General features: G+C 43.1%; 1 protein-coding gene across 1 annotated transcript in view; it reads left to right on the top strand.

Annotated features, from left to right (window-relative positions):
• rela (v-rel avian reticuloendotheliosis viral oncogene homolog A) overlaps positions 1-11,862 on the top strand; it is a 28,395-nt gene extending 16,533 nt beyond the window's left edge. Inside the window, exons 8-11 of the mRNA XM_058385257.1 lie at positions 5,940-6,155; positions 8,351-8,428; positions 8,521-8,604; positions 8,785-11,862. Of these exons, the coding sequence (XP_058241240.1) occupies positions 5,940-6,155; positions 8,351-8,428; positions 8,521-8,604; positions 8,785-9,542 (1,136 nt within the window). The 3' untranslated portion in view covers positions 9,543-11,862. The remainder of the gene's footprint in view (positions 1-5,939; positions 6,156-8,350; positions 8,429-8,520; positions 8,605-8,784) is intronic.
• The last annotated feature ends 1,245 nt before the right edge of the window (positions 11,863-13,107 follow it).

Raw genomic sequence — 13,107 nt, 5'->3', positions numbered from 1 at the left:
TGTGTGAGTTTTAAAGTGTCTGTATGTGTGTGTGGTGTGTGTGTGTGTGTGTTTGTGTGTGAGTTTGAGTGTCTGTATGTGTGGTGTGTGTGTGTGTGTGTGTTTGTGTGTGAGTTTTAGAGTGTCTGTATGTGTGTGTGTGGTGTGTGTGTGTGTGTGTGTGAGTTTTAGAGTGTGTGTATGTGTGTGTGGTGTGTGTGTGTGTGTGTGTGTGTGGTGTGTGTGAGTTTTAGAGTGTCTGTATGTGTGTGTGTGGTGTGTGTGTGTGTGAGTTTTAGTGTGTGTATGTGTGTGTGTGTGTGGTGTGTGTGTGTGTGTGTGTTTGTGTGTGAGTTTTAGAGTGTCTGTATGTGTGGTGTGTGTGGTGTGTGTTTGTGTGAGTTTTAAAGTGTCTGTATGTGTGTGTGGTGTGTGTGAGTTTTAGAGTGTGTGTGTGTATGGTGTGTTTGTGTGTGAGTTTTAGAGTGTGTGTATGTGTGTGTGTGTGTGGTGTGTGTGTGTGAGTTTTAGAGTGTGTGTATGTGGTGTGTGTGTTTGTGTGTGAGTTTTAGAGTGTGTGTATGTGTGTATGTGTGTGTGTGTGTGTGGTGTGTGTGTGTGAGTTTTAGAGTGTGTGTATGTGTGTGTGTGTGTGGTGTGTGTGTGTGAGTTTTAGAGTGTGTGTATGTGTGTGTGTGGTGTGTGTGTTTGTGTGTGAGTTTTAGAGTGTGTGTATGTGTGGTGTGTGTGGTGTGTGTTTGTGTGTGAGTTTTAAAGTGTCTGTATGTGTGTGTGTGGTGTGTGTGTGTGTGGTGTGTATGTGTGTGTGGTGTGTGTGTGTGTATGTGTATGTGTGTGTGGTGTGTGTGTTTGTGTGTGAGTTTTAGAGTGTCTGTATGTGTGTGTTTGTGTGGTGTGTGTGTTTGTGTGTGAGTTTTAAAGTGTCTGTATGTGTGTGTGTGTGGTGTGTGTGAGTTTTAGAGTGTGTGTATTTGTGGTGTGTGTGGTGTGTGTGTTTGTGTGTGAGTTTTAGAGTGTGTGTGTGTTTGTGTGTGAGTTTTAGAGTGTGTGTGTGTGGTGTGTGTTTGTGTGTGAGTTTTAAAGTGTCTGTATGTGTGTGTGTGTGAGTTTTAGAGTGTGTGTATGTGTGGTGTGTGTGTTTGTGTGTGAGTTTTAGAGTGTGTGTATGTGTGTGTGTGTGTGAGTTTTAGAGTGTGTGTGTGTGGTGTGTGTTTGTGTGTGAGTTTTAAAGTGTCTGTATGTGTGTGTGTGTGAGTTTTAGAGTGTGTGTATGTGTGGTGTGTGTGTTTGTGTGTGAGTTTTAGAGTGTGTGTATGTGTGTGTGTGTGTGAGTTTTAGAGTGTCTGTATGTGTGTGTGTGTGGTGTGTGTGAGTTTTAGAGTGTGTGTATGTGTGGTGTGTGTGTTTTAGAGTGTGTGTATGTGTGGTGTGTGTGGTGTGTGTGTTTGTGTGTGAGTTTTAGAGTGTGTGTATGTGTGTGTGTGTGTGTGAGTTTTAGAGTGTCTGTATGTGTGTGTGTGTGGTGTGTGTGAGTTTTAGAGTGTGTGTATGTGTGTGTGTGTGTGTGAGTTTTAGAGTGTCTGTATGTGTGTGTGTGTGGTGTGTGTGAGTTTTAGAGTGTGTGTATGTGTGTGTGTGTGTGTGAGTTTTAGAGTGTCTGTATGTGTGTGTGTGTGGTGTGTGTGAGTTTTAAAGTGTCTGTATGTGTGTGTGTGTGAGTTTTAGAGTGTGTGTATGTGTGGTGTGTGTGGTGTGTGTGTTTGTGTGTGAGTTTTAGAGTGTGTGTATGTGTGTGTGTGTGTGTGAGTTTTAGAGTGTCTGTATGTGTGTGTGTGTGGTGTGTGTGAGTTTTAGAGTGTGTGTATGTGTGGTGTGTGTGGTGTGTGTGTTTGTGTGTGAGTTTTAAAGTGTCTGTATGTGTGTGTGTGAGTTTTAGAGTGTGTGTATGTGTGGTATGTGTGTTTGTGTGTGAGTTTTAGAGTGTGTGTGTGTGTGTTTGTGTGTGAGTTTTAGAGTGTCTGTATGTGTGTGTGTGGTGTGTGTGTTTGTGTGAGTTTTAGAGTGTGTGTGTGTTTGTGTGTGAGTTTTAGAGTGTCTGTATGTGTGTGTGTTTGTGTGTGAGTTTTAGAGTGTGTGTGTGTGTGTGTGTGTATGTGTATGTGTGTGTGGTGTGTGTGTTTGTGTGTGAGTTTTAGAGTGTCTGTATGTGTGTGTTTGTGTGGTGTGTGTGTTTGTGTGTGAGTTTTAAAGTGTCTGTATGTGTGTGTGTGTGGTGTGTGTGAGTTTTAGAGTGTGTGTATTTGTGGTGTGTGTGGTGTGTGTGTTTGTGTGTGAGTTTTAGAGTGTGTGTGTGTTTGTGTGTGAGTTTTAGAGTGTGTGTGTGTGGTGTGTGTTTGTGTGTGAGTTTTAAAGTGTCTGTATGTGTGTGTGTGTGAGTTTTAGAGTGTGTGTATGTGTGGTGTGTGTGTTTGTGTGTGAGTTTTAGAGTGTGTGTATGTGTGTGTGTGTGTGAGTTTTAGAGTGTCTGTATGTGTGTGTGTGGTGTGTGTGAGTTTTAGAGTGTGTGTATGTGTGGTGTGTGTGTTTGTGTGTGAGTTTTAAAGTGTCTGTATGTGTGTGTGTGTGAGTTTTAGAGTGTGTGTATGTGTGGTGTGTGTGGTGTGTGTGTTTGTGTGTGAGTTTTAGAGTGTGTGTGTGTATGTGTGTGTGTGTGAGTTTTAGAGTGTCTGTATGTGTGTGTGTTTGTGTGAGTTTTAGAGTGTGTGTGTGTTGGTGTGTGAGTTTTAGAGTGTCTGTATGTGTGTGTGTTTGTGTGTGAGTTTTAGAGTGTGTGTGTGTGTGTGTTTGTGTGTGAGTTTTAGAGTGTCTATGTGTGTGTGTGGTGTGTGTGTTTGTGTGTGAGTTTTAGAGTGTGTGTATGTGTGTGGTGTGTGAGTTTTAGAGTGTGTGTATGTGTGGTGTGTGTTTGTGTGTGAGTTTTAGAGTGTGTGTATGTGTGGTGTGTGTTTGTGTGTGAGTTTTAGAGTGTGTGTATGTGTGGTGTGTGTTTGTGTGTGAGTTTTAGAGTGTGTGTATGTGTGGTGTGTGTTTGTGTGTGAGTTTTAAAGTGTCTGTGTGTGTGGTGTGTGTGGTGTGTGTTTGTGTGTGAGTTTTAGAGTGTCTGTATGTGTGTGTGTGGTGTGTGTGTGTGTGTGTTTGTGTGTGAGTTTTAGAGTGTCTGTATATGTGGTGTGTGTGTGTGTGTGTGTTTGTGTGTGAGTTTTAGAGTGTCTGTATGTGTGTGTGTGGTGTGTGTGTGTGTGTGAGTTTTAGAGTGTGTGTATGTGTGTGTGTGTGTGGTGTGTGTGTGTGTGTGTGTGTGTGGTGTGTGTGAGTTTTAGAGTGTCTGTATGTGTGTGTGTGGTGTGTGTGTGTGTGAGTTTTAGAGTGTGTGTGTGTGTGTGGTGTGTGTGTGTGTGTGTGTGTGTGTTTGTGTGTGAGTTTTAGAGTGTCTGTATGTGTGGTGTGTGTGGTGTGTGTTTGTGTGAGTTTTAAAGTGTCTGTATGTGTGGTGTGTGTGGTGTGTGTTTGTGTGAGTTTTAAAGTGTCTGTATGTGTGTGTGGTGTGTGTGAGTTTTAGAGTATGTGTGTGTATGGTGTGTTTGTGTGTGAGTTTTAGAGTGTCTGTATGTGTGTGTGTGTGTGTGTGTGTGTGTGTGTGTGTGTGTGTGTGTGTGTGTGTGTGTGTGAGTTTTAGAGTGTGTGTATGTGTGGTGTGTGTTTGTGTGTGAGTTTTAAAGTGTCTGTATGTGTGTGTGTGGTGTGTGTGGTGTGTGTGGTGTGTGTGTGTGTATGTGTATGTGTGTGTGGTGTGTGTGTTTGTGTGTGAGTTTTAGAGTGTCTGTATGTGTGTGTTTGTGTGGTGTGTGTGTTTGTGTGTGAGTTTTAAAGTGTCTGTATGTGTGTGTGTGTGGTGTGTGTGAGTTTTAGAGTGTGTGTATTTGTGGTGTGTGTGGTGTGTGTGTTTGTGTGTGAGTTTTAGAGTGTGTGTGTGTGTGTGTGTGAGTTTTAGAGTGTGTGTATGTGTGGTGTGTGTTTGTGTGTGAGTTTTAGAGTGTGTGTGTGTGGTGTGTGTTTGTGTGTGAGTTTTAAAGTGTCTGTATGTGTGTGTGTGAGTTTTAGAGTGTGTGTATGTGTGGTGTGTGTGTTTGTGTGTGAGTTTTAGAGTGTGTGTGTGTTTGTGTGTGAGTTTTAGAGTGTCTGTATGTGTGTGTGTGGTGTGTGTGTTTGTGTGAGTTTTAGAGTGTGTGTATGTGTGTGTGTTTGTGTGTGAGTTTTAGAGTGTGTGTGTGTTTGTGTGTGAGTTTTAGAGTGTCTGTATGTGTGTGTGTGGTGTGTGTGGTGTGTGTGTGTGTTTGTGTGTGAGTTTTAGAGTGTCTGTATGTGTGTGTGTTTGTGTGTGAGTTTTAGAGTGTCTGTATGTGTGTGTGTTTGTGTGTGAGTTTTAGAGTGTGTGTATGTGTGGTCTGTGTGTTTGTGTGTGAGTTTTAGAGTGTGTGTATGTGTGGTGTGTGTTTGTGTGTGAGTTTTAGAGTGTGTGTATTTGTGGTGTGTGTGGTGTGTGTGTTTGTGTGTGAGTTTTAGAGTGTGTGTGTGTGTGTGTGTGAGTTTTAGAGTGTGTGTATGTGTGGTGTGTGTTTGTGTGTGAGTTTTAGAGTGTGTGTGTGTGGTGTGTGTTTGTGTGTGAGTTTTAAAGTGTCTGTATGTGTGTGTGTGAGTTTTAGAGTGTGTGTATGTGTGGTGTGTGTGTTTGTGTGTGAGTTTTAGAGTGTGTGTGTGTTTGTGTGTGAGTTTTAGAGTGTCTGTATGTGTGTGTGTGGTGTGTGTGTTTGTGTGAGTTTTAGAGTGTGTGTATGTGTGTGTGTTTGTGTGTGAGTTTTAGAGTGTGTGTGTGTTTGTGTGTGAGTTTTAGAGTGTCTGTATGTGTGTGTGTGGTGTGTGTGGTGTGTGTGTGTGTTTGTGTGTGAGTTTTAGAGTGTCTGTATGTGTGTGTGTTTGTGTGTGAGTTTTAGAGTGTCTGTATGTGTGTGTGTTTGTGTGTGAGTTTTAGAGTGTGTGTATGTGTGGTGTGTGTTTGTGTGTGAGTTTTAGAGTGTGTGTATGTGTGGTGTGTGTTTGTGTGTGAGTTTTAAAGTGTGTGTGGTGTGTGTGGTGTGTGTTTGTGTGTGAGTTTTAAAGTGTCTGTATGTGTGTGTGTGTGTGGTGTGTGTTTGTGTGTGAGTTTTAAAGTGTCTGTATGTGTGTGTGTGGTGTGTGAGTTTTAAAGTGTCTGTGTGTGTGTGTGTGTGGTGTGTGTGTGTGTGTGTGGTGTGTATGTGTGTGTGTGTGGTGTGTGTGTTTGTGTGTGAGTTTTAGTGTGTGTGTGTGTGGTGTGTGTTTGTGTGTGAGTTTTAAAGTGTCTGTATGTGTGTGTGTGGTGTGTGTGTGTGTGTGGTGTGTGTGTTTGTGTGTGAGTTTTAGAGTGTGTGTATGTGTGGTGTGTGTGGTGTGTGTTTTTGTGTGAGTTTTAAAGTGTCTGTATGTGTGTGTGCGGTGTGTATGTGTGTGTGTGTGTGTGTGTGGTGTGTGTGTTTGTGTGTGAGTTTTAAAGTGTCTGTATGTGTGTGTGTGGTGTGTGTGTGTGTGTGGTGTGTGTGTTTGTGTGTGAGTTTTAGAGTGTGTGTATGTGTGGTGTGTGTGGTGTGTGTTTTTGTGTGAGTTTTAAAGTGTCTGTATGTGTGTGTGTGTGGTGTGTGTGTAATAAGGTGACAGACCCACAGGTCAACCCACACAGTTGTATTGTAGTAAACAGGATAATGCAGTTACAGTATTGTTATTAACATGCTCTTATCGTGAATATAAAACAGAGTGTGTGGAATTCTGTCAGAATTTTCCTCATTATGCGTTATTCTTCTCCTCAGAGGACATCGAGGTGCGCTTCTTCCGAGACTCGTGGGAAAGTAAAGGCTCCTTCTCTCAGGCCGACGTCCACAGGCAGGTCGCCATCGTGTTCCGCACACCGCCCTACTGCGACACGAACCTGACCGAGCCCGTGAGGGTGAAGATGCAGCTCCGCCGGCCATCAGACCGCGAGGTCAGCGAGCCCATGGACTTCCAGTACCTTCCCTCAGACACAGGTGACCTTCGATGTCATTTCAATATTGTCTTTCTTAACAGACAGATGAACTGATTAGCTAACAGATGAGCCGGTTAGCTAACCATAGCTAAAAACTAGCAAGAAAATAGTTAGCTGTTAGCTGGCTACACTGCGGCAGCAAAACACAACTGCCTTAAAAGCTAGCTGGCTAAATAGTTAGCTACTAGCACTATAAAACGTATTCGATAAAATATTTTTATTACAAAAGAGCTCAAGACAAATATTTGACAGGCTAGCTAGATCTATAAAGAAAGAATGAAATAAAATAAGGTGTCACATGGAGCTAGCTGGGGGGTAGCACAGTGGCTTAGTGGTTAGCACTGTTGCCTCACAGCCAGAAGGTCATGGGTTCGAATCCCGTGTTTCTATGATGTTCTCCCTGTGGGTTTACTCCGGGGTGTTATGGGGTTTTGCCCAGTGTGTGCTGGGATAGGCTCTAGCAGGTCCCTGTGATCCTAATTAGGAATAAAACGCGGGTATAGATAATGGAGGGATGTATCTAGCTAGCTAGCTGGCTAATTTAAAATGTTTGGAATAGGACACGTCGGCTAAAGTTACCTCAGTGGATATAAATAAAGTTAAGCTAGCTAGGCTAATTTTGAGCTAATGAGTTGTCAGTGGGATAACAAAACAAAGCTAGTTAGCGTCTATCACAGATTTTTTAATTATAACTTGCTGACTAGCATTACCTCCCAGCAGTAGCTGAAGATATATAGCAGGCTGGGTAGCTACAATCCGTCTAAAATAGCGAGAGTGTGGTTAAAGGTTAAAACGGTCAGAAGAATCGTTTATTATACCGATTATTCTACATATGCTCATGCAGTGTGTGTAGGTTTTATTTTTTCGTATCATATTTGTAAGCTACACCCTAAATTCCTGTGGCTGACCATGTGTTTTGAAATATGCAAACTCTAGCCGTTGTAGCGCTAAAGCCTCATAGCATGACGCTGTAGCTCCTGATCCAGGGTCAGCAGAGTTTACGAGTTGAGACAGTGTTTCCTGTTACAGTATGACTGCTGTCACGTCCTGAGTCACGACATTGACAAGTTACTCACTCCGATGGACCGATCCAGTTTCAACAGGTTCGATTAGCGTCAGCGAGCTAGGTGACAGTAAGGGGCAGAAGTTTGTGGACATGGTTTGTGTAAGCTGCTGAGGTAAATCTCAGGTCCTGAGTGGGCTGACGCTGCGACGAAGACGTAACGTCGCAGGAATGTCGGCACAATTCTACCCAGCTCCACTGTAACCGTAAAGGACTGGGGTTTCTGGGATTGTGTGAAGTTGGTGCTTTGTTTGGGTTTGGTCAGGGATTTTTCATGCTGGGGAAAAAACACTAGAGTGATTCAGTGGCATCAATGATTCACTCCAACAGAATGACTGACTTGTTTGCACTGTGTTTTTGGGTTTTTTTTTTTTCCTACTTCCTTTAAAGCAGTAGTGTGGACAAAGATGATGTGTAACGCCAAATGGAGTTTAGTAGACATTTTGCAATGTACCTAATAATTAAAGCTAACTTTGTTACCAGAAGGAAAAAAGGGTGTGGCTTCTGTGCTTGTGAAGGGGTGTGGCCTCGGTTTGTGTTATTCCCAGTGAAAGTGCGTGGCTTCAGTCCCTGGAGATATACACCGATCAGGCATAACATTATGACCACCTGTCTAATATTGACCCGTCCTGCACTGTGTATTCTGACACCTTTCTATCATTAACTTCTTCAGCAGTTTGAGCAACAGTAGCTCGTCTGTTGGATCGGATCACGCGGTCCAGCCTTCTCTCCCCACGTCCATCAATGTGCCTTGGCTGTCCATGACCCTGTCGCCGGTTCACCACTGTTCCTTCCTTGGGCCACTTTTGATAGATACTGACCACTGCAGACCGGGAACACCCCACAAGAGCTGCAGTTTCAGAGATGTTCTGATCCGGTGGTCTAGCCATCACTTCGTCAAACTCGCTCAAATCCTTACCCATGTCCGTCTTTCCTGCTTCTAACACATCAACTTTGAGGACAAAATGTTGACTTGCTGCCTCTAATATATCCCACCCACTAACAGGTGCCATGATGAGGAGATCATCAGTCTTATTCACTTCACCTCTCAGTGGTCATAATGTTATGGCTGATTGGTGTGTGTACATACAGGTTCTTGTTGAACAAAATTTTGTTTATTGTCTCTTGAACAGATGAGTACAGACTGGCGGAGAAGAGAAAGCGGACAGAGGGAATGCTCCAAAACCTTAAACTGGGCAGCATCGTGTCAGGTGAGTGACTGTGGTCCACTGTCATAAAGAGCAGTGCAGCAGTAACTCTAGATCGTTTATATAATGTGTTTTTATAATGTGTGTGTATTTAGATACCATCCCTCCGAGGCCTTTCACTACTGCCAGAAGAACACTTACAGCCGCAAAGCCCTCGGCCGCTGCCAGCGCTCCACCAGGTATATGCGCCTTTCTCTCTTGGTTCAGTTTCAGTAGTTCAATATGGCCTTAAAAATATATCAAGCAATGTATTACTTTAGCACGTATTTTCTTTATTCATTTATTCTTCCTGTTTTTACTGCTGTGTGTTTGTTTGTTTGGGGTTTTTTTCAACTCTGATGTCGTTTTTCTCCCTCTAGTGGTGAATCCTGTGCAATGCCATGTTGGGAAGCCTCCGTCTTTGTTCAACACTCCTCCTCCAGGGCATCTGTTCACCCAGACCAAAACCGAGCCGACGCCCTCCAACAACGGAGACGGATGGAAGTTTTTCAGCAACGTCACCGTGCAGCCTTCTTCTGCTCCCGATCCATCTATCGCTCAAGACTTCCGCACCGTCAATCTCTCCGACCTGCATGACTTCTCCTATCCCAATTTCCCTTCCTCCGCTCCGGATCAATCCGACACGAGCAGGAGAGGGGACGGAACCGGGGCTAACGGGGCCGGGACTACGGCGGCCCAAGAGGTCCAAAACACGTTCTCGTCTTTCGAGAACGAGATTCTGGATTTCCCGAGCTTTTCCGAAGCGCAGACGTCAGACGTGGATAATATAAACAACGACGAGTTTCAGGCGCTGTTTAACCAAAGCGGACTTCCTGGAGAGGGCCCTTCCACTGCTTCTGTATGTCACGCCAACGCGGTGGGAAACACGGCCATCGACAGCGCATCGGGTTCCAACGGTGCGGAGCAGGCGGCGAGAAACGGAACCTGGATGAATTTCCCACCGAGCATCATCAACTTTTTGCAGAACGAGCAGATGCCGGATTCCGGGATGCCTCCCGCACCCGTTCAGCACATCCTTGACGAGACGGACATGCTGAACTCCCTGGACGAAGATCGGCTCATGTCCATCCTTAACAACGGCAACCAAGTCAGCTTCCTGTCCGGGCATCCCACTTAGATATCTCACACAGTTAGATTTGCACGATATCGAGACTGGAAGGGCAAGCAAGAAAGGGACAGAGGACAAAACCGAGGCCAGATTTTCCCCAGTGCCGAACTAAGGCCTGAGGATCCTCAACATATGCAAATTCATTATCTAATATCTGTTTCTTATTTCTTCTTCCAATCAAGACAGTTATTCACAAATACCTAACAGCATTTTATTTCATTTACCTCGCCGTACTTCCTGTTCCACGTTCATTGATGCCAAGCTCTCTGATCGATGCCTAGCTCCGGTTTCGTAAAGAGCTCAGAGAGAGAGTTCCAGAAAGAGAGAGAGCGTTCAGAATTGGCCACACCCACTCGGTGCACCTTTGTTTTTAAAATTCGGACATGGAACGATTTCCCCCTTAAATCAGACCTGCTCTTCAAAACAGACCTTGGTTTACTATTAAAGGTCCACTAAGTTCAAGTATTTCACTTACATGCTATGAACTATCGAGTAAAAGGTCACATGGAAATTTTGACGCCATCATGACGGACAATAATCCCCGAAATGGCTCTGACGTTACTTATTTTATGTACATTATGCAAAAGCGGCGTGGCTGATCGTGTGATTAGTCAGTAAGAGGCATAAATATGGTGAATGTTTATCATGTGGCTGGGATTTTTGGGGTCCGGTTCTCATTTTAATGCACAGTTCAGATTTTGTTCGCCTGCTTAGTTTGTAAATCTATATATTTGTTTTTAGTATTGTTAACTTTTTTTAAAAAACAGTTGGTTATGATGATGGCATCTGGTGACTTTTATAAAATATCGCCATATTTATAACATAGAAAATCTCAGCAGTACAAATGATGGCGATTATAATGCTTCTACAGCACGAGTCAAATTTATTGGCACCCCCCCAGGCTTCCTTCCTTCCTTCCTAGTCATCACACGTGAAACCGGTTCATACGAACGATCCCGAGTCGTGGTCCGAAAGCCGCGTTTACTCTGCGCCCGCCTGCATTTAGGCTCATTAGATCGAACCGTGGACATGGAGTCACGTTACTCTTTGGTATTTTATTTTCTTAGACACTAATCCTGTTAAAGTCACGGTTTAATACAGAAGCAGGCAAGCCCTGTGTCCAAAAACATTTGATCATAACAAAAAATCATTTTATTCATTATGTAAATCAGATGTTAGAGAGATAAATGTTTATGTAAATTAAAGACATATATATACTTTCAAGATGGCCAGACGGTCATTTGGCATGAGTATTAGTTTATAATGTTAAATAAATATAAAATAAATAAAATGTATATAAAATAAATATTTTTGTTTTGATCACAAGAAATCTTTTCATAATAAATAGAGATATAATAATATTGCACAATTTTTAAGTTATCACGTCACTGAAAAAATAATTTTTTTGTCGTTTTTGTCTGGCATTTTTTTGGCGAAATTTCACACATTCTCGATTCACAGGGTTTTCCCGCGATCCTGCTTTTACATAGGGACGAAATCAGCACCCCCTACGTAACTTGGAGACGTTAAAGGAAGTCCTAAGCAGATTCATCCCATCGCATGAGATTAAGTAACAGAGTAGGTAAGGTGTTACGATACAAGTCTAGGCTGGGTGCCAGTACTTTTGGCCAAAACAGTAAAAGTGCACAGTGGAATGCGGGTAAAGAAGGTGCGGACATGGTGGATAAGATGGAGCGATATAGGAAAAGTATTTCACGGTATGTATCACAGATCGGGCTGGGTGCAAAAGTTTTGGCACCCCCGTAATTAAACGGCACGGTGGTGTGATGAAGCAGCGTGATCAGTAAACCACCCTGAAGATGTTTATATGTTTATGTAATTGTGCACAGATTAATTTGAGAAGAAATTACAGCCAGAGAACCAATCAGCATCATATTTCCTACATTTATCACAGTGCAGTGTAACATAAAGCAATAGCATACAGGATAAACTTTCTGCTTTTTCAGAACGAAGGTTTTGTACATAGACACGGAGTCCCCTAACATCCAGTATGTAAGTAAAAACGCAAAGGCATCAGAGTTTCTGGCAATGAATCTTCGCTATAAATCTCATTACAACACTTTTCTACCATCGAATGATTTCTTTGTTGTGTTGTTCTCCAGATGATGAGAACGTGAAGGGGTTGTTTTCATTCAGACTCTCTTTGTTTTATCACTCATATAACTCTGATAAGGTTTTTTTGCTTTTATACACACCAACTGATCTGTAGTCAAGATATAACGTGGAAAAAGAAAAAGAAAAAAAAAGTTTGTAGATTTGATATTCTTATCTTGATCATACAGAAATAAATATATTTCCATTAAATGTATTGAATTGGGTTTGGTGGTGTTTGTAGAGTCGCTCGCTCTTAAGGGTGGTGTGGAAATGATTTAAGGAGTTTTGATTTAACTTCAGCGCTTCAGGTCTTGTTTGTTGTAATATATGTGTATGTGATATATGTGTGTGTGTGTATATATATATATATATATATATATATATATATATATATATATATATATATATACACACACACACACACACACACACAGGGGTTGGACAATGAAACTGAAACGCCTGGTTTTAGACCACAATAATTCATTAGTATGGTGTAGGGCCTCCTTTTGCGGCCAATACAGCATCAGTTCGTCTTGGGAATGACAGATACAAGTCCTGCACAGTGGCCAGAGGGATTTTGAGCCATTCTTCTTGCAGAACAGTGGCCAGGTCACCAGTGATGCTGGTGGAGGAAAACGTTTCCTGACTCGCTCCTCCAAAACACCCCAAAGTGGCTCAATAATATTTAGATCTGGTGACTGTGCAGGCCATGGGAGATGTTCAACTTCACTTTCATGTTCATCAAACCACTCTGTCACCAGTCTTGCTGTGTGTATTGGTGCATTATCATCCTGATACACGGCACCGCCTTCAGGATACAATGTTTGAACCACTGGGTGCACATGGTCCTCCAGAATGGTTCGGTAGTCCTTGGCTGTGACGCACCCATCTACCACAAGTATTGGGCCTACGGAATGCCATGATATTGCAGCCCAAACCATCACTGATCCACCCCCATGCTTCACTCTGGGCATGTAACAGTCTGGGTGGTACGCTTCTTTGGGGCTTCTCCACACCGTAACTCTCCCGGATGTGGGAAAGACAGTGAAGGTGGACTCATCAGAGAACAATACATGTTTCACATTGTCCACAGCCCAAGATTTTCGCTGCTGGCACCATTGAAACCGACGTTTGGCATTGGCACGAGTGACCAAAGGTTTGGCTATAGCAGCCCGGCCATGTACATTGAGCTCCCGACGGACAGTTTTGGAGCTTCCTCTTGCATCCACAGTTACTCCTGTTGGATGTGGTTCCTCCTTCTTGGTGGTATGCTGACATTACCCTGGATACCGTGGCTCTTGATACATCACAAAGACTTGCTGTCTTAGTCACAGATGCGCCAGTGAGACGTGCACCAACAATTTGTCCTCTTTTGAACTCTGATATGTCACCCATAATGTTGTGTGCATTGCAATATTTTAAGCAAAACTGTGCTATTACTCTGCTCTTACTGGTGGAA

This window comes from Hemibagrus wyckioides, linkage group LG29 (assembly GCF_019097595.1).
Source record: "Hemibagrus wyckioides isolate EC202008001 linkage group LG29, SWU_Hwy_1.0, whole genome shotgun sequence".
Classification (NCBI taxonomy): Eukaryota; Metazoa; Chordata; class Actinopteri; order Siluriformes; family Bagridae; genus Hemibagrus; species Hemibagrus wyckioides.
Note: the sequence above shows the minus strand (reverse complement) of the source record. Positions and strands in the feature narration are given on the sequence as shown.